This window comes from Apis florea, unplaced genomic scaffold (assembly GCF_048593485.1).
Source record: "Apis florea isolate Af1SG1 unplaced genomic scaffold, ASM4859348v1 contig_2291_pilon, whole genome shotgun sequence".
Lineage (NCBI taxonomy): Eukaryota > Metazoa > Arthropoda > Insecta > Hymenoptera > Apidae > Apis > Apis florea.
In genome coordinates, this window is record NW_028256553.1 from 4,038,147 (window position 1) to 4,060,187 (window position 22,041).

The following is a 22,041-nucleotide window of genomic DNA, read 5'->3' on the forward strand; positions in this document are numbered from 1 at the left end:
CTTTTTTTTACTGTATAAAAATAAAAACTTTCGAAAATCCGAAAATTTGAAATTTAAAAATTTAAAAATTTTGAAGTTTCCAGATTTCGAATGACTTATCTCTACAACAAATGGATAGAATGAAAAGTTTTACCTTTGTTTAAATAAAAAATGGAAGAGAAGACATATCTTTATAATCGTAAAAATTAGTAAAAATAATACTTTCAAAGCTTATTTTAATCATATAATTAAGTAACATTATTTCTAATATCGTTATTCTTCTTAATGTTTTTCACATTTCATTTCAATCCAGACCACTCCAATAGCTGAGGAATCGTGTGGGGGATTTCGTCGACGCAGTTTTATGGGTCGTCGTAGAGTTGATAAGTAGTACACACGCTCTTGCATCTCTGTATTTCGTAGTGAACTCGCCATCAGGTCGGATCACATCTTCAGCCTAAAGTCATCTTAGAAAGACAAATTTTTCACGGTGATACGTGCCCAAAGGATCTACTATTGGGGCGAATACGATAATCGGTACCAGTAAGTTATTATTCAGCTCGTATTAATATTGAAGAATGATAGTTTTTGATAACTAGTTCGATAAACAATGGATGAATGATTTCAAAAAAAAATTGATTCTTTTGAAGTTGGATGGAAAAGAAATTTTTTGTTAGAATGCGTTGGATGCGTTCGAAATGTGAATTATGGATTATCATTGAAAAGTGAGAACAGGGAAGATTTTTATAAAAGAGGAATATAGATTTATTGTCAAATTCGTGAAAAATTTAGAGAATTTAGAAAGAAATTAATTTATTTATTGCAGATAAACTAGAAATTTTTTTATTGTATATTGTTTGAAATGAATTATGGATTATTGTTAAAAAATAGAGATAAATACAATGATAATTTTTCATAATTAAAAATAGTTAATGATCATAAATTTTTGAAAAAAATTGATTTATTTGGAGATATAAGGAATTTTTGGTTGGATACATCTAAATTGAATTATGCATTATTGTTGAAAGATGAAAATAGGAAAAATTTTTGTAAAGGAAAATTGAAGATATGCTTCTTAAAGAGTCAAAGAGTGACAGTAATTTGTATTAATATGTATATATATTTATTGATTTATCACAGTTGATAAGAATTGAAAAAAAAATTTATTTTTATTTAAGACTTTTGAATAAATTAAGTTTAAATATTTTTTAAATACAAGTGAATTTAATTCTCGATTACAAATTGTCCATATAAAGTTATTCTAGTGAGAAAATAAGCAAGAAAAGGAAGGAAATAATTTTTTTTTTACAAAATCAAAATTGAAAATATGTAATCCAGAAATAATCAATTGCTCATGTATTTAATCCAAATTCCAAATTTCCAAATTTTCAAATTTGATTTTTATAAAAATTAATTTTTAATTGAAAAAATGTTGTATGTTTTGCTTAATTTCATTTGTAGAATAATATCGATAATTTATTTGTATTTCATTAGAAATTAATTATCTACAATTTGATGAATTTTCATAATTTATTATATATATTTATATATATAACAATGATGGATAATTTATTACTATGATTTGTAGATACGCGTTTTAATAAGATTTTGTATATCTTTAAATGATAATTATTAATAATATTAAGTACGTTAAATATCAAATATCTTTTTTTTTTAATTATAAATTTTATAAGATATATTTAAATTTTGACAAGATATTGGTGAAATAGAATTTTTATTCAATGAAGAATTTAGTAGAATTTAATTCATTAAAAAATAAAAGAAATATATTTCTCTTAAAATAAATTTCTTTTCATCCAAAATTTGCATTGTATCAATATCAAAATTTATTGAAGTTCAGAATACAGTTTTTAAGCAAATATTCCATTATCATTGATCTTGTCCTTGCAAAAAAAATGCTGATAAAGTTTATATTTTTTTTTTTTTACTGATAATATATTTTCACTGCGTAAAAGTAAATTTCAAATTTCAACGAATCAGCTTGCAGTGTTATTTGTTTCTTGATGGGAAAAGGAAAGAAAAAAAAGAAATAATTGATTACAGATAATCCTAGGGAAAAAAGTTGGTTTCCATTCTTCTCTTATGTTTCTTATAATATTTTAATAATATAATATGTTATTAATTATAATGAATAAATACACACAATATTTCTAATTACAACTAATTACAATACAAAATTATTCAAATTTATATTTGCTAATATAAAACTTTTTCTTCATTGTTATTAAATCACATCCAAATTCTAAAAATTTTAACATAATAAAAATAATACTCTCAAAGCTTATTATATATATTTATATATTATACATAAACCTTTTATTATTTATTAATTATGATAACTTTTAATTTTTTAAACTTTTTCAATTATAATAATTTCTAAAACTTTTTTAATTATAAAAATTTTTAAAATTGAAATTTTCTATTTTTTAAAATATATATATATTTTCTTCTTAAAAAGTTGGAAGTTTGAAAACAATATCTTTTAATTTTTTAAAATATAAAATTATTTAAAATTTACATTATATTTGCATATTATTTTAAAAATAATTTATTTATTCAATATTTATCTAAAATTATAATTATTGATTAATTTACTTATAATAATTATAATTTTTTTTTTTTGCGAAACTTCTCTTAAAAATTCATTCATTTTCGTTTCATAAAACACGTATAATTTATCAAATCAGATAAAATAAAGAATAAAAACATCGTTCATTTCGTACATATATCATCAAAATGATTTTTATATTGTTGATTTTTCTTTTTTCTGTAATAATTTGTATTCGAATAAATTTCAAGCATGCAAAGATAAATGATTTCCCTTGCAATAGTATTTCATGGTTCGTTTAGTCATATTGTCGATGGTAGTGACGTGCTATATGTTAAGACATTCCGTTCACTTATTGTTTCGAGGTCTTGCGATCGTCCATCTCGCGGTTTAGGTAAGAAATCTGGAAAGTTTTTCTAACAAAAGAAAAAATTTGAATAAAAATATTTGAAAAAAGTATTTTACAAAAATTTGTATAAAATCGTTGATTGTTTGGAATAATTTTTTTATTAGAATTGCAGTTTTATTATATCTTGATTCAAATTTGGAAAAACAATTTTATTTAATTAAAATAATATTATTGATCGATGAGCGAATACTTGGAGTTTTATTGTTATTGATAATTTTCTTTGCATTTCTATTCTACGTTTTAAGTAAATAAAATTATGATAATTAAAATTTTTTAATTATATTCGAAGTATTATAAATTTAAAATAGATTGCTTCATTAAAATTTCAATATATAATTAATATAAGAATAATATTAAATAATGAAAATGAATTTTTTTATATGAATTATAAATTCATTTTTTTAATGAATATTGATACAACTGGTATTGATGCATAATTACAATTTTATAGTCTATTGCAAATTTAATTTTTATAAAAATATTATGCGATATAATATTCTATAAATTATATAAATACGATATAAAAATGTAATGTTTACACAATTAAACGTTATATTGTATTACACAAATATTATACAATATTTATACAAATATTCAAAGTTAAATTCTAAATTAGATATCATATCATTTTATTTTTGTATATATGTATATGAGTACTTAGATATTATTATATATATTCATCATTGTGATATTATTATAATAATATTTTTCTTATTATTTTGATTTTTTAGTATTATTGTAATTTTTATAATAATAATGATTTGAATAATAATCAAAACTGAATAATATTATATTGTTATTACGTAATAATGTAATATTATCACGAATAATATAATTCATATAATTAAAAAGTTCTTTTTATAAAATGAACTTGTAAGTTAAATTATGTTATAAATTATGTAAATTATATCGGAAGATTGATTCCAATTTCTTAAATATATATTTTATAAAAAAATTATAATTAACTATACTTAACTATAATTAAAAAAAAAGTAATATATAAAAAGATTCATATATTAAAATCATATTAACATTATATTAAAATTTAAATGTTAAATGTTAAAATGTTACATGATCGATTTTCGATATCATTCGATATATATGTATAATTTCAATATTATATTCTTAAAAAGTTGGTTCAAATTCAAAGAGAAGCAACTAACATCTTCTTTGTCTCTTTCTCTCGCTCGATTAAAATATCAAAATTTTCGAATATGTATTTGTTTTATTCTATAATATATATGATTAATCTCTTTCTACTTGGCATACTTTCTTAAGCGACTTTTCTGCTTACTAGAGTGGAATTGAATCACTTCGAAGATCCGTGATACCGAAATAATATAAGAGCATGATCATTTGCAATTTTGATAGCGATTTAAAGACATATAGAGACTTTTCTATTTTTTTGTCTCTTAATTTTATGTTTTCTTTTCGAAGTTTATACGATCCTCAATTTGATTAAATTTTTTTTTGGTGATTTTTAACATATATAGCATTGATTATTTACTTCTTTAATATTTAGCAACACATAGTCAAATATTTAAAAAAATTAGGAGCTATTCAATTCCAAATTGTATTAAATTGAAATGTTCAATGAAGCAGAGACATATGTCATGTTTATATAAATTACTTCTAGGCTTTTAAATTTTTAACTTTATATTCCCAATTTTAAATAAAATAATCAATAAAGTATAAATATTATAGTTATTCATTTTTAATAAATTATGTGCCATCCTTCTAAAAATTAAAAAAGAAAGATAAAATAACGAAGTAATTAAATTAGTATTTCTTAAGAATGAAAAATTTAATTTTCATTTGTAATATAAATCATTGTAATAACTTCTTTTTCAAAATATAAAAAATATAAAAATATTCTGCGAATTAATGTATATCCATTTTCGTCCATAGATAATTAAATATCAGATAATAAGAATAATGATTAAATAAAGATGACTAATTAAAATGATTAATAAAATAAAGATTTTATTGCATTAATGTTTAAAAAAAACAGTATTAAGATTATTAAGTTTTCATATAATGAAAAATTGAAAACGAATAAGTAAAATTAATAATAATTTATTATCGAAAAGTTATCTGATTTTATTTTATATTTTGATTAATATGTCTTTCATTTTTTAATAAATTTTTCTAGAAAAAAGAATAATGAACAGCATTATAAAAAAATGATGAATAGCATTATGTGATGAAGAAATAATATAGAAAAATAATTAATAATCAATTATTAACGTAAAAAAAGAAAAGACTACTTATTTTTAATAATAATATAATATATTATTAATTATTTTATAAATCAACCAATTGAATAAAACAATTACAATTTCGAAATAAGTATAAAAATTGACACGATTGATTAAATAATCATATTGCAAATACTATTTTATTCAAGATAACTAAGGTTTATCAATTTTCTTTTTGAAATTTTTCATTTATTTTCGTTCAATCTCAAGAACGTTTCTTCAATCAGAAATGAAAACTTCGTCGCCTTGCAGATTCTCTTTGTGCATCGTGAATTGTCGCAATTACGCTGTCATCTGATGTAATTTAAACATCTAAGAATTGCGACAGAATAATATAAGATCGTAAAAGGCAGAATTCGGAAGAGTTTCAAAAAGATCTTATTCGTTTCAATTTTAATTCAATGACCTCGTGAGTGAAAGCTTTGGCCACGAGATCATTCTAGGATTACTTTGATGATTTTCTATAGAAATTCTAAATTCGTGAGTAACGAACTTAATTGGAAACGATAACACTAAAAACAAGACCTATAACGCTAAATAATTAATAATGCTAAGAAATTTTGCATGTTCTTTTATTATGAGATATTTTATTAAAAAATTCATAAATCAGAAAATTATTTTGCGAGATATTACTGATGTTAGATAAGAAAATAAATAAATAAAGAATTATTGTGGAAATTAATTTTTTTCTTTTTCATCAAATGAATATATAGCATAGATTAATAAAAAGTGAAATGTATAATTTTCAAAATAAAATAAATTAATTATTTAAAAATGTCTTACCATACTATTTTATGAACATATTTTTCAAAAAAATATTAGTATAAAATTACATGTATCATTTTATTTCGTGTAAATTTTCATTTCAATTCATATTTCTCACTGAATGATGAATTAAACGATAATTATATATATATGGTATTTATGATTAACTAATGATTCAGTTCATTTTATACAAATTATTGATTTATGTAGTCGATGATATTACAATTTTATTGCTTTGTAAGCGTGCTAACGTTGCTAATATTCTTATATGAAAGAATTCGCATTTTTGCATTTTATTGCATTTTAAATTGTCAAAGTTATTTGTGTTTCTCCATTTCTTCTTCAATTATAAAATTTTTTATATAGATTATTTAGGAATATTTAAAAATTTTTATCTAAAAATAAATTATGATAATTATTTTTAATATAATTAATTTTATATATATATTTCATAACCTTATTATATTTTAATAATTAATTGAATATAATTTTTTCGATTTAAATTATTTTTATAATTAAAATTTTATATTTATAAAAAAAATTTGTAAATAGAAATAATTGAAATTATTTAAATTATTATTATATTAAGAAAATAATGAAATATTTGAAATAAATTAAAATTATTTATTATTTTAATAGTTATTGTCAAATATATCATTCGATTAAAGTTATTATATTATAAGTTATACGTATATAGAAATTTGTTCGATTTTATTTACGAGATCGAAGAACTACGAAGCACATTGACCTAGGTTTCTCAATCGACTCTTCGATTGATTATAAGTAAGTTTCGCTTTACAGTTGGCCTATATAAATAAATTTCTATTAAAATATATAAATATTCGATACTTTCTAACGTTGGTCCATATCTATTTTTTACATTAAAAATAATAATATATCAGTTATATTAAATTTTGTTGATAAAAGTTTTTGTCAAAACACTTTCTATATATTGCTGCCTAATATTTTTGACTTTAGATTAATTTGGATAAATTAGATTCTTTTTAAAAGTTTCTTTGCTTGAAATATTTTTTTCTTATGTACAAATATGAAATTTTTATATTTTTGATCAGTCTTCTCTATTTTTTCAAAAATTTTTCCAAAGATTTCACCAATTCTTTTTAACTTTTGAAAAATTTTCCAAGATTTATTTTTAATTTGTTAAAAACATTATTGAAAAATTTCATCGATATTTTATAAAGTTATAATAAATTTTCCATAAAATAGATGTTTTATGATCTTTCAAAAGATTTTTGAATAGTTTCCTCGAAATTTTTTAAAATTTTTCGAGAAAAAAAATTTCAAATTTATTCTATTTCTACTATAACTTCTAAAATACTTTCTATTTTCAAATGAATCTGCTTTAGTCAGACTATTATTAGACAGATTATTAGTTTTTCGTCTTTCAAGTACTAATTTTTTCGAGTACTACTTTTATGAAATTCATATGTTAAAATATAGATACAAATATATTCTCGACACATACTACACTAGATGCCCTATACGTTCTTAAAGCCACTTTATATAATCTGTATACTTTGTAAATACTAAAAATGAATAATCATCTTTTGACGATAGCTTCTTATAAAGACAATGATTAAATCACTTTGTATGAGTAATACTCGAATCTTATAGTGTCAAAATTAGTGTCAATGATTTGAGATTTATGAATATAAAAAATAATTCTGTGTAAATAGTTTATTATAAAATTTATTTTCATTTTAATTTTTTTGAGAATTTTATAATGTCATTGAAAGTAATTAACTAATTAACATTAAATGTTTTAAAGTAATAATAAATTTATTCATAATTATATAATTGTTAACATAGTAATGCATTTTAACTATAATTCATTCATAGCATAATATTCTAATTGGAAAAATGAAATTCTTGCAAAATATAATAACCCGATAACTAATTACTTTATAATTCGAACTTATTCTGTAATTCCATGACATTCATTTTTTTCTTCACAAAATACAATCAACTTCTTTCAATATCAAAATCGAACGAATCTATAATCAATGTCTATATTTAATTCCATTGTTATGTCATATTTGAATTTCAATAGAGATTTTAATCATTATTACATTTAATTCGTTGTCTTACTTTTCAAATATCATTGTTTTATTTTATAATAAATTTCCCAGCAATAAAATTATAATTTATTTCTTCCAAGATCTTAAAATCTTCAAAACAATATTTATTTTTTTCGATACTAAAATTAAAAAAAAATCTGAAATAGCTGAGAATTAGTTTTTCTTGGATTTCAAAGATTAGATACCTACCTTTTTTTCGAATTCTTGAAATACCTATCATGCTCTCGAAAATCAAAGGTCCATATAAGGTACATATAATATATTTTTTTATATTGTTAAATGTTAAATCGAGATCACAAATCTTTTCTATAAAATTTACAGATCTTAGAAGATCTCACAACAAGTTTCAAACGGCACGTGATCAACAATGATCTCGATTCCATTCGCTTTCTCATCGAAAGCGTACTTTCTTGTAACACGTTATCATCGAAGAATGACGTTAAGAACGAAACGATAATTTTGGTTGAAGTGGATGCGTGAAAAAGCGAGAAACGGAGGAGATTCTCCGGGACCAATTGGTAATGACCTCAAACGCGCCATTGACCTCCTTTACGGAGAACCTGTTCTTCGAGTACAAAACTTCATTTCTTTCCCTTCCTCGTTTCTCCTCTCCTCATTCTACTGATCTTTCCTCGTCACATGCCGCCTTTCTCCGTGGATACCCCTTTGTGGATATTTACGCAGCATGTACCGTTTTGATCGTGGAGCACTTTTACTAGGACGATCTTCCGTGCGACTTGGTTTTGAACAGGATCTTTAACTTTCACGTTTGTGATCGATCACGAACTTATGATTTATTCGAATCTTTTTATTTTTAATATATATTTTTTTTTTTATTTTGTAGAATTGATCGATAAAATGTTTTGGATTGAATGTGTTAGAAAATTGGAGAGAGAGAAATTGTTTCTTTTTAAAAAATTTTTAAAAAAATATTTAAAAAATTTTTCTTTGAACCTCTTTTTTTTTTTAAGAAATTAATCAGTATATTTAGATTTTCAAATTGAATTTAGATTTTTAATTGTGTCGAAAAATTAATTAGAATTTGAAAAAGAAATATTTAAAAAAATTCTATGATTTTTTTTAAATTTTTAAAAGTTTTCTTGCTACATTTGTTGCATTTTTTTAATCAACAATTATATTTTGTAAATAAATCTTGTTTTATTTATTTTAATAATTCAATAATTAAAGATCAATAAGATCAATAAGATGAAATTTTGAGAAAAAAATTTTTTTTCCCTTTTAAAATTAATACTTTAGAATATTAATTTTAAATTAAGTCTGTAAATAGATTCAATATATTAAATTGTTGGGAAATTTTTTTTCATTCGTTTTATGAGTAATTTTGAAGATATTTTTATTCGGATTTTGTTCTTATTCTTATTTTATGCATAATAAAGGACATAATTATAGAACTCAATGAAGAAACCTGATATTAAATTATACAATTTATTTATCTCTGTTAAAAACATATTAAATTGATATATATTTTTCGTATATATCACATATTTAAATTAACAATAAAAGATTTAATTTACAATTGTTAAATCAAAAAATTGATTAATATAATTATAGATATAAATATCTAATAAAATCTAAAGAATTTATTAATCTAACAATAAATAATTAATTAAATAAAAATATTTAATTATAAAAGTAAATTATTAAATCTATTTTATTTTAATATTAATTTAAAAATATATGATAATATTAATTATGAAAGTAAAGACATTTTACTTTATTCTTTCCATGATTATTAAATATTTTTCCTACGTATTTATTAAAATACATGAGTTATTTTGGTTTATCGAATTCATTTGTATTTCAATCACAAACTAATAAGAAAGCAAATCTAAAATACATAGACAGGTATTCATTTACAATTATCATTGCATTACATTATAAATTATAGGACAACAAAGTTACATAATAGAAATGATTGTTACAAATCATTCTCTGGGTTTTAATTTTTATATACACAAAGATCAAGTTTTATTCACTTTGATAATTTTATTTTATTTTTTAATATATTGGGACTTTCCAAAGAATTTATTTTAACAATTTCGTTTAAAAAAAATAATAAATTTAATTAAATTTAAAACATTTCATTATAAAATTTTAATCAAAATAAAAACTAATAGACTTTTATTTCTTATTTTTCTTTTTCCTTAATGAAAGTATTTTCTAAATTATGTAACAGATTGTTCTGTTTGTAAAATAATAAATTATTATTACTTATTTAAATTAAATTTTAATAAACATTCGTATACTAAAATAACACTCACTCATTACATATATTTTTTCATCTATTTACATACGCACTTGATAAAAACAATGAAAAATATTCAATTTTTATAATTTTGATTTATTTTCATATTGCTATCAATCATTCAATTAAAAATCATTTAAAAATCAATATATAATTAAAAAATTTTCAATTTCAATTTTTCTCAAAATACTTTGAGAAAATACTTTGACTTTGAAATTAAAACTTTTATTCGTTTAGAATAGCTTTTTTTCTTATAGTATTATTAAATTATTCATTAAGTTCTGCGAATCGCTTGTAAATGACAATATTATAATGACTATTATAATGATAATAATGATTATTCTAAATTTATATTTTACCCCAATTTTCTTTTTTCTCTCAAAAATTTATAATTATTATATTATTAAATCGATCATTTCGTGTTTTATTTTTATTCTTCAAATTTTATACTTTATTTTGTCTATTACAATATGAAATATGAAAGAATAATATTTTAAAATTCACGATGAAATGAAAAATTTATCGGATCGATAATTATTTTACCTCAATTTTGGAATTAAATTTTGGATAAAACTTGCAACCATTGAATAATATAATATTTCTTAAAATCTATATATGTCTCGTACCAAAAGCAAAACAAATTTTTAATATTATCACACGTTCCCAACTTGTTTAAACTTATTCAACTTATTAACTTAATTTTATTACTAATTTTTCCACAGTCAAACTCAATTCTTAAAGGATTTGCACATGATGAATAATATTATGGATCATATACAGATTAGAAGAAGATAGATACATTGTCAATATTGATAAATATCGGTAATATTATTAATGATGTGTCTTTTTAAAACAGCATTAGAAAATTTAATGCTAATACAAGCCATTCTTTACCTTCACTTTCAAAGAAAATAATAAAAATTTTTGCCATGCATAGTGTGTGTCTCTAATATTATTAAACTAGTATTAGACTAGCATACACATTCTTTTATCTGGCGAATACAAATGCGGTGCGAACTTTCACGCATTTAAAAACGTGTCGCAAGTGGAACGAGACTAGTGATTTTGCATTTTTTGAAAGTATTTATTACTAGGTCACTGGGTCCCGATCATGAAGATGTTTTAACGCAAGCAATTGTTGCCTTTCACGGCAAGCGTTTCCAACGATACATGTCATGTATCAATACCTATAAACATTTAATGTTAAAGAATCTTCTAATGCATCTTGTAACCGATATCGAATCGATTTAAATGTTTTATTTTCCCGTGTACACGCTCGATCTTTCTTGTGTTTCTTCTTGAAATTGCCTTTCATTGATTTAAAACGTTATAGATCGGCAGAGAAAAAATATATATATATATATAAATATAAGTTTCCAGTTTACTGAAGTTCTAGATGTATTGATTTCTTCTTCATTAATGATGCATTTTATCTGAATGTAGGTTTATCTAATTGTAAGTTTAAATGTTTTTTATGAAGCATTTTCTTAGGAAGAAATTTAAATTATTTTTTAAATTTAATTGAAAATTATTATTATGAGATTTTTTAATGATAATATTTTCTCTTATAAAATTCATAGTGAAGAATCACAATGAATAAATTAGCGTATAAAGTTTTGAAAATCTTAGAAATATTAAAATTTTGAAGATTTCAGAAATATTAAAATTTTCGGAAATGTAGAAAATTAAAAATTTCGATCTTATTTAACGCGAGTTAGATTTTCGAAACATTGGTACTTTTAAAATATTTTTAATAGTATTGAAAAGTTTAATATTTTTATATTATATATGTATGATATATAAATATACAAATCTTTTTCATTATTCATATCTTTAGTTATGTTAATCATTACGTGACAACTATATATTTTTATTCAAATCAGTCTTCAATTCTTTAATAAAAAATAGCTTGAAATACTAAGAAATTTTCTTTTTATATTTCTCAATAGAAAGTTAAATTAAAATTGAAAATTGGTGATAGTATATTAAATTCTATAAGAACGAACATTTCTGTTTTAGATTTAGATTCAAAATGGCGCCAAATTTATTCGGTTCATCGGCGACATTATATTTGGAGGCATCACAACAAGATGTTCACCAAGAAAAATCAACGATAGAAAAAGAAAATAATCAGAAATTAGTCCAGAAGTCATCGAGTTCCAAATCGAAATATAAATGGAAAATCGTTTGGAGAAACGTGATTGCATTTATTTATTTTCATCTTGGAGGTCTATATGGATTCTATCTTTGGGGTAATGGAAGCACGAAAGCATATACAATTTTATGGAGTAAGTATAAATATTTTAATTTATTCTCTGAAAATTATTATAACGGATAACATTTTATGTAATATAGCAATTTTTTTAAAAAATATTTTAAAGATTTAAGAAGAAAATTTTTCTATTCGATTTTTTTTCTGAAAAATTCTCTTCTATATAAAATAGTATAGTAAATATCCATAAAAAACATTTAATATTTATCAGAAAAATCAGACAAAAATTTCAAAAAAAAAAAAGCATTAAGTATTATATATTTTTTTCAATTAATTTAAATTCAGTTTAATATGATTACATTTAAAATCAATAAACATTTTGTTAGATTGAAATCCGTCTCATATTGATAGTGTATATGTTTTCCTTGGCTTTTTGAGATTGATAATAATTATTAATGACAACATGTAATTAAAAATCATAATGTAGAATTCAATATAAAAAGATTGATCTTATCATTGCGATTTCAAAAGAAACATTCACTGTTGCATTTCATTTTTAAAAAATATAAACGCAATGAAGAGAAGTATAAGATCGTGCGAAAAATCTCCAATAGCTGCAATTCACTTTCTTGTTGATAGAAATCGATGAGATGAAAGCGTATGTAACACACAGAATTGTTAGAAATTTGCTGATAAAATATTGTAAATTTCTCAAGAATTTACTTAATTACGAAATTCTAGTGCAATAGTTTTCTTATTATTATAGAATATTATTAGACAAAGCTTAGAATGTAACGACAATATTTTTTTTATTTAAGAATTTTAATAAAGAATAAACACATATATAATAATTTCTTTGTTTATATTGTTATTTTATTCATTCTATATCTACAAATATTATCGTGTATGTTTTAATCGATAAATATATTTAAAAGAAATATTATTTTCTATCGCATTCCTTATAAAGTTTTTTTAAATTTTCTGTTCTTTAAACTTATAAAAATATAATATGTGCTTGTTTTTCGTTAAACTAATTATTAATATAATCATCCGTATTGTTTTTTTTTTTTAGAAATAAATCTATACAATATGTAATTTTTTTCTATAAAAAATATATTTTTAAAACTATTTCATTCCAAATTTTTTTTACACACATTGTATTTTAATGAAAAAAATTTGATCAAATTATTTATCAATGTCACAACAATTTCATTATGTCTGAAGAAACAATACATCTTTTTTTTATTTTTGATATCTGTGAATCTCTGAAGAAGTTAGCTGCAATATTGACAAAACGTTGCGCAATTTGTCTTGAATATAGAAAACATTCAGATATAGAAATCGCATAAAAGATAAATAAAATAAAGTTGAAATAGAACCAATTAAATAAATTAAATTAGAATTGCAAAATAAAATAGAATGATAATAAAAATAAATAAGAATATACATAGAAATAAATATATATCTCGAGATGAATATATTTAAATCCAATAAAAAACAAAATAAAGTAAATCAGATAAAGTAAATAACATATCGAAAGTGCGGAATAAATTAGAACGAGAATAAATAATATGGAAGAGAAATTAGACTATAATTGAGAAACATTCTATAACGATAAAATTAAAACAAAAATTGAAATAGAATTTATTAGAATGAAAGGATTTGTTAACATGTTATGCGACAGTAAATAAGAATTAATATATTATATATTATTTAATTAAAATAATAATAATATGTAAAATATAATAAAATATTATAAATTAACCGATATGGTATTTTCAGCAATTTTAGTGACATTTTGTATTGCAATGGGCATCACAGCTGGTGCCCATAGATTATGGTCACATAGAGCTTACAAAGCAAAGTGGCCCCTACGCTTCGTGCTGATGCTTCTTCAAACAACCGCCTTCCAGGTAGATTTCTACTTTTTTATAATTATCACTTGTATAAAAAAATATTAAAATTCGAAAAATGTATTATATTTCAAAATTAATATCATCTATTAATTGCTCTTTTCTCTTCTAATTTTTCAATTCTTCATAAGTTCTAAATTGAAATTCGAAAAAAATAATTAATTCGAAATAATTAATTATAATGTTTGATATTTAGATTCTTTTATTTATCATTTCATCTTCAAACTTTTAATAATTTTTCAAATAATTCAAATTTCAAATTTCGATTTTGCTTTGCAGAATCATATTTACGAATGGGTGAGAGACCACAGAGTTCATCATAAATTCACAGATACAGATGCGGATCCGCACAACGCACAACGAGGATTCTTCTTCTCGCATATGGGTTGGTTGTTAGTCCGAAAGCATCCAGATGTATTTAAAAAAGGTGCTACTGTTGATTTGAGCGATTTGGAAAAGGATCCTATTGTCGTCTGGCAAAGAAGGTGAAATATAATTTTGGTTTTTATTTCAATATTTTAATTTTTTTTAATAAATAAATTTAATTTAATTTCATTGAACGAAATGAAATGAAAGAATGAATAGAAATGAATAGAAAACTTTGCTAATTTAAATTAAGTTTATTGATTAAAATTTTTGCGAAGAAAATTATATTAATAACTGTATTTTGTATTTGAAATAAAAATACAATTCTAATGAAAATTATAAATAAGTTGTTTTATAATTTTGCAATAAAAATTGCACGTCTTTATATTTTCTTTAATGAAATCACAATTTAAAAAATAAATATAAATAAATATAAAAAATAATTTATTTTTTAAATATTATCCAATGTCATTTAAAGTAAAATAAAAAATACAAATATAAATTTAGTTAAAATATAAAATATTTGTATAAATTGTGTAAATATTTTATAATAATCAATATTGATATTGACATAAATATAAATTGCATTAAATTATAAAAGAACAAGATTTATTAAGTCCATAAGTTAAAGAATACAAGCAACCGTGAATATATCATATATAAAAATATTTTCTATTGAAAGTTGACAATAATGTCACATGACAATAACCCGAATGGAAGCTGTTTACATCTCTCAATACAACTTTTCTTTTTAATGTTTTTTAGATTGTATATCGTGTTAATGCCACTTTTATGCTTTGTGGTCCCTGTGTGGATACCCTATTATTTCTGGAATGAAAAATTTATTATTGCTTGGTATACCAATCTAGCAAGATATGTCTTCTCCTTGAACGCAACGTGGTTGGTGAACTCTGCTGCTCATATGTGGGGCATGAGACCTTACGACAAGTAAGAAATTAGTATATTTAAATAGTTTTTTTTTTAGAAACATACAATTATATCATAATATTTATTTCTTTAATTAAATTAATAGTTATATAATTATATATTTTGTTGTTTATAATTATTTTTAAAAGTTGCGATATTATACTATAATAATGTATTTTAAATTTATATGATATATAAAAATTACGACTGTTTCATTGTTTTCAATTTTTTTTTTAAAAATTGCAGTTGAATTTTTTCGTTCTTAACGATATTAAATTGAAACAACTTTTTTTCTTTATTTCCATTAAAAGTTATGAATATTAAATTCCATTTTATAAAATTACAGAAATGTCGCTTCTTTGATGTTTCTTATTTTCTTCAGAAATTGTGATAAATTATAAATAGTTGTATTCTCTAATTAAAATATTCTCTAAATAAATATAAAATATTTTGTTTATTGCTTTTTTAAAAATTATAATATAATGCACTAAAAGAAGAATAGAGGATATAAATATAAATAAAATATATTATAACTTAATTTTTTATTTTCAATTTTTTTAAGAAGACAGGTTTCATATAAATAATTTTTAGAAATAATTCAGTTAAATAAAAAATAAAATTTCATGAATTTCATGTAAATTTCCAGAAATATTGGTCCGACGGAAAATCTAACTGTATCTATACTTGGATGTGGTGAAGGATGGCATAATTATCATCATGTATTCCCATGGGATTACAAAGCCGGTGAATTTGGCAACTACAACACTAACTTTTCTACTGCGTTCATTGATTTATGCGCTCGATTGGGATTGGCATACGATATGAAGACTGTTCCCGTCGAAGTGATAAAAAAACGAGCCGCTAGAACTGGAGATGGATCGAGGTATTGATATAATATTATTATTATTCATTATACATTAAATCAATTTAACTATTAATTAAAGATGTATTAATTTGACGAAAAATTTTTTTGATATATCTTTTGCAAATACGTATGGTTGTAGAAACTTTAAAAAATCCTCCATTGTTTATTGAAAAAAGTAACATGAAAATCTAGAATTAGAATAGCAATATAAACATGGAAACAAGAATTGAAAAAAAATATAAAAAATAAACGTTTTAAATATTTAAAATTAAAAAATAAAAAAACAATTCAATATTCGTATATTTGATCAAATGAATTTTATTATTTATAGAATCTTCATATTTAAAATTTCAATTTTTAGATACAATAAAAACGAAGGTATTTATCATCATAATCATGAGGATATGAAATGGGGTTGGGGCGATACAGATATGAAGCCCGAGGAAATCCAGGAAGTCAATATTTACAACAAAGGCGATTAATCGATTGTTTGATAAATAGCATAAATGACTGATCGATAGTGCACGGATAGTCACTAATTGGAAAATAATTAATCATTTATTATGTCAATTATTATAAAAATTATTAGCAGTTTCTCGTTACTTGTTACTCCGTGAAGGGTCGATTGCTTGGTCGATAATCTGATTAATATAATTTTGATTATCTGTTAAAACTCATTAAACTAAGTAAGATAAACACCAAACGATTCGATTCGAATGATTTACGGTAAGATGATTTTTCATTTTTATTGAAATCTTTATAAAAAAAAGGAAAGGTAAAAAAAAAAAATGAAGAAGAGAAATAAAAAAAGTTCTTCTGCTAGTAGTCGACTTTTCACTCGAGAATATAAATTAAATTCGTGACTTTTCGATGCAGTTGTTCGAAATGTCACGATCTTTTTATTATTTTTTTTCTTCGGATTAATTGATCTGGAGAATCGGGTATATGGTAGTTAATTGGTTAATTTTATTAATTCTACGTTATGTTGAATGTGATGGTGATGTATTTATTTTGAATAACGTAGATTTATCGTAACCAAAGCTATTAAAGGAATATATAGTATAATCATTGATCAACTTGTTATAGGTACACGGAAAAATATACGCGCTAAATATTGATTCCTAACGATTATTAAAATTTAAGATCTTTCGTGTGATATCATGGGATCGTAGGATCGATGAAATATATTAGGATCAGGGTTGTCGAGTAAAGTTTGATTACTGGAAAATTTAGAGAAAGTAATAGTATTAATGAACTTAGTAGAATATTTGTGTTGTACTTCTAGAATGAGGTAAAAACTTATTCAAACAATAGATACAATAGAATATTCTTTTCTTTTATTTTTGAATTCTATTATTAATAGTATTTTTTCTTATTTTCCAAGTAACAATTCTGATTAGGATGTTACATAACACATACATAGGATGAATAAATATAATGAAAATAATATATTTATAATATTAATTATTAAAAATAATGCAAAAAATACATGTTTTAATCGATACGTTTTTTCGCTATGATATAAATTTCTATATAAATTTCTTGGTTGATATTCTTTTTGATTTTATATTTTTGACAGCTTTATTTTCTGAAGAAAAATTGAGAATTATTGAGAAATTACATTCTCAATCAAAATCAATGAAAATCAATGAATTGTTAAACTTTATTTTTAGTGATTATGACCTCCTTGATAAATTTATTATGTAATTTATTCTACTTCATTATTCAACGATTAAATAGATATACAATTCTTGATTGGATGATATTTCCCATTTATATATTATTATTATTATAAATAATATATTTATAAATAATTATGAGTAATATAGTATTTATACTATAAACATGTGTATACTCTATACATAATATGTGTAATAGAAAAACACAATTGGTTATATATTAATTTATATCATAAGATTCATAATTATTTAATACATTAATAAGCGATTCTTTTCGAAGCGATATACTCTCAACAATCGAATTTAATTTAATTAATAAAATTAATAAAAATTATTATTTATAGTAATCAAGTATTTCTTTAAAAACTATAAGATTTGTATATCTGCATTTAATAATACAATTCTCAATTTTCTTAAGAATACTTACTCTCGTATATAGAAATAGAAAATTAAATTACTTTTATGAGAATTTAATAATATTAAAATTTAAGTAATCTTGAAAATTTAAATTTTCCTAATTGAAATATATATTTCCAAGTAATACATTTATATATTGTTAGAACTGTATTTAATAATTCTAGAATGAATATAGAAAATTATTAATAATTATTCTCAAGGATCACTTTTAGCAGTGTTCCTAAAAATCACGCACAATATGTATTTAAAACGTGATATTTAACACTTTAAATAATATTCTACACGTACAATTTTATCAATAATCTATATAATATTTTAAAAAGCACAATTTTCATTCAATAGTCAAAAATACGCTTCCAAATAAATTTTAAATCTTGCCAAGTATTTCACCATATACATATTATTTTAACACTGTAACAACTTGCATTTATGAATTTACATGAATAAAAATTAATCATTCCACGATCCTAGATATTGAAGCAGTTTAATGAGAACGATCGATCTTGATTGTTAGATAGAATAAAATGACTCGGCTTTGATTTGTTCGTTAGTCTTCCGCGAAATGTTTATGAAAAAATCGGATCCGAGTCGTTTCATTATATAGCAAGTGTCAATTAAACGAAATATATAATTGTAATTATAAAACAATCGGCGATTGTGAAAAATCATTATGATTGTGAATTATCTTATGAAGTCGTGTAAGAAGATATTCGATAATCGTTTTTTGAGAAAACGACGAATATCCGTGACCAGTACTACAATGTAACAAATTGATTTGCCTTGAGAATCCATATTTTGTTGTAGAGATTGTCTTATCGCACAAATCCATGACATAAAATTTGTTTAACGAATGTAAAATGTACAATATGTATAAATTGATGATTTGAAAAAGAGTCGAAGATTTTTTAGTAAAATGAGAATTTAGAAAAAGCTATATATATAACTTCCAAATTTAATTTAATTGCAAATATAATATATTCTATATTTAATTCGAAATTATATAATAATTTAAAAATTTGAAGCTTAATTTATAATTTAAGAATTAAATAATTTATGAATAAAAATTATGGAATTACTTTAAGAATTGATTTTCAAATTAATCGATTGCAAATTAAATAGATATATCTTAATGATTATTCTTTCTGATTTTATATTACGAATCTCTATTCCTCGATTTCATTTTTAAAATTATTTATATTTCTTTGATATTGATTTTTCTCTTCGCAAAATAACTTTTAATCTTTGAATGAAAGAAAGATGCGCATAATTTTTTTTCATTCAACAAGAATATGAAAATTTTTTGTTTGTTCGCTTTAATGTATAATGTAAACATTGTTTTACTAGAATAAATATTATCGAAGAAAAAAAGCATACAAAAAACATATAAATTATTCTCTCCAAAATCTTACGATTTAATTTAATTTATCTAAATTTAATTTATTGCAATGTAAGTCTCGAATTGTTCTCGAATAGATAAAATATGGATTCTTACGACAGAGAAGAATTTATCTTTTTATCACAAAAAGATACATGAGTACATTTAATACATTATTATTTAAATGTTAATTTTGTAATCGTTCCTGAACGTTCTCCTAATTAAACTTCCGTTGAATGTGTAAAACAAACATGTATATATTTATTCGTGTAGAGAAGAAAACTTGTTTGAAGTTCTTAAATAATGCAATAACTTGTAAAAGTATATATGGGCAATGCTGAAAATCATTTTTTATATATAAAAAGCATATTTATAGATATATTGTAGAGGGTGATATTTATGCTTGATTATTTAAATATTACTTAAAAAAAGAAAAAAGAAGACAAAAATTTCTTATGTGTCTTTTCTTTAATACCCATTATATGATAAATAAAACTTTAAATTATACATTTTTTTAAAAAATACATTGTCAGATAACAACATATTGCTAACTTATAACTTTTTTCATAGAAAAGAATATGAAAAAATTATTGAATTTATTGAATTTTTTATTTAAAAATTCAATTCAAAAAAGAAACAGGAACATTATTACATTATTTGAATCATTTCTATATTTTATTCAGTTATATTTTTGAAAAAATATTTAAGAGAATAGATTAATAGGAAATTAATTTAAAAAAAGAGCAAAAAAACTTAAATTTAAAAATTTTATAAAAGAATTTCTATAGATCTGGGGCAAGAATAAATGAATATCATGTAACTGTAACATTGAATTAATGAAAAGAATATTAATGAAAAGGAGAAGAAAAAACATAAATTTTAAAGATATAAATAAAATATGAAAGATATAAATATATATAGTTAATAAAAGAAAAAAAAATACCGTCATTTTAATTGTTTATTTTAAATAATAATTTTAGATAATATTAATAATTATTTTTAATATATATAATTATTGTTAGAATTATGCATTATAAATTAGATTAAATTAATTAACCCTTTATGGATTCGTGTAATTTTCAAGTCATATACTACTATAATGATATTTTATTAAATAATTCAATTTTTTTCAATTCAATTAATGTATACATACTTGTTATATCTTCTCAACAATTAATAATATTGTAAATTAATATTGTAAATATTTTTGAAAATTGTTTGCAGATAAAAACTGAATTTATTATTAATTTATATTTATAGCTTGATATTTGTGATTTTACGTTACATATTTTTTTATCATCATGAAAAAAATTCAGTCTATAGAAGATTAGGAAGATTAGGTTTTAATCCTATTCTTATAATTCTATTTGATCATCTAATTTATTATTCCAATGTTTAAATCAAATTAATTAATTTTATTTCAAATTTTATTTCAAATTTTTCGCCCTTTATTTTATTTTAATTTGCAAATATAATGATTTGTCATATATATTATGGCTCAAAATGTATTTTTAAGATAAATTTTGTGCAATTTTCATTTTGTAAATTAATTATTTAAAAATGGAATTAATAACTTTGATATTTTTTTTAATTTTTGATATTATTTTTTAACAAGAATATGACAAAAATTTGACTTGAAAAAAATTTTAAATTAAAGAAACAGAAAATTGAGAAATTGCTTTTTAAGAAATTTTTAAAAAATTTTATTTAATAATTATATTTAATAATTATTTAATAATTATATTTAATAATTAATAATTTTTGCTTATAGTCAATTTTATTATATTAGTGAAAAATTATAAATACATATGAATATATAAGAGAAATATTAAGCATAAAAAAAATTTATTAGAGATTAAATTGAATTTAAATTTAATTTAAATAACTTAAAAAAAAGGATCAGTAAATATCAACGTAAGAAAGTTAAACATTTACTTTTAAA

The 22,041-nt window shown here is 21.2% G+C and overlaps 1 protein-coding gene across 2 annotated transcripts; it reads left to right on the forward strand.

The window, feature by feature from the left end:
- Positions 1-368: 368 nt before the first annotated feature.
- LOC100863179 (acyl-CoA Delta-9 desaturase) lies at positions 369-19,108 on the forward strand. 2 transcript variants are annotated; one of them, XM_012487406.3, is made up of 7 exons: positions 369-522; positions 12,365-12,633; positions 14,340-14,470; positions 14,750-14,955; positions 15,602-15,784; positions 16,410-16,646; positions 16,990-19,108. In XM_012487406.3, exons 2-7 carry the CDS (start codon positions 12,378-12,380, stop codon positions 17,108-17,110), a joined length of 1,134 nt encoding a protein of 377 aa, XP_012342860.1. In that variant the 5' UTR covers positions 369-522; positions 12,365-12,377; the 3' UTR covers positions 17,111-19,108. The 2 variants fall into 2 exon arrangements, with proteins under 2 accessions (XP_012342860.1, XP_086759557.1); XM_086903431.1 differs by having other exon boundaries at positions 387-516; positions 16,990-17,473.
- The last annotated feature ends 2,933 nt before the right edge of the window (positions 19,109-22,041 follow it).

Bases quoted from the DNA above. Each gene is read 5' to 3' on its own strand.
- LOC100863179 (XM_012487406.3), top strand. From the start codon at position 12,378: ATGGCGCCAAATTTATTCGGTTCATCGGCGACATTATATTTGGAGGCA. The intron at 12,634-14,339 runs GTAAGTATAAAT...TGGTATTTTCAG, and splicing joins AGCATATACAATTTTATGGA to CAATTTTAGTGACATTTTGT. The intron at 15,785-16,409 runs GTAAGAAATTAG...GTAAATTTCCAG, and splicing joins GGCATGAGACCTTACGACAA to AAATATTGGTCCGACGGAAA.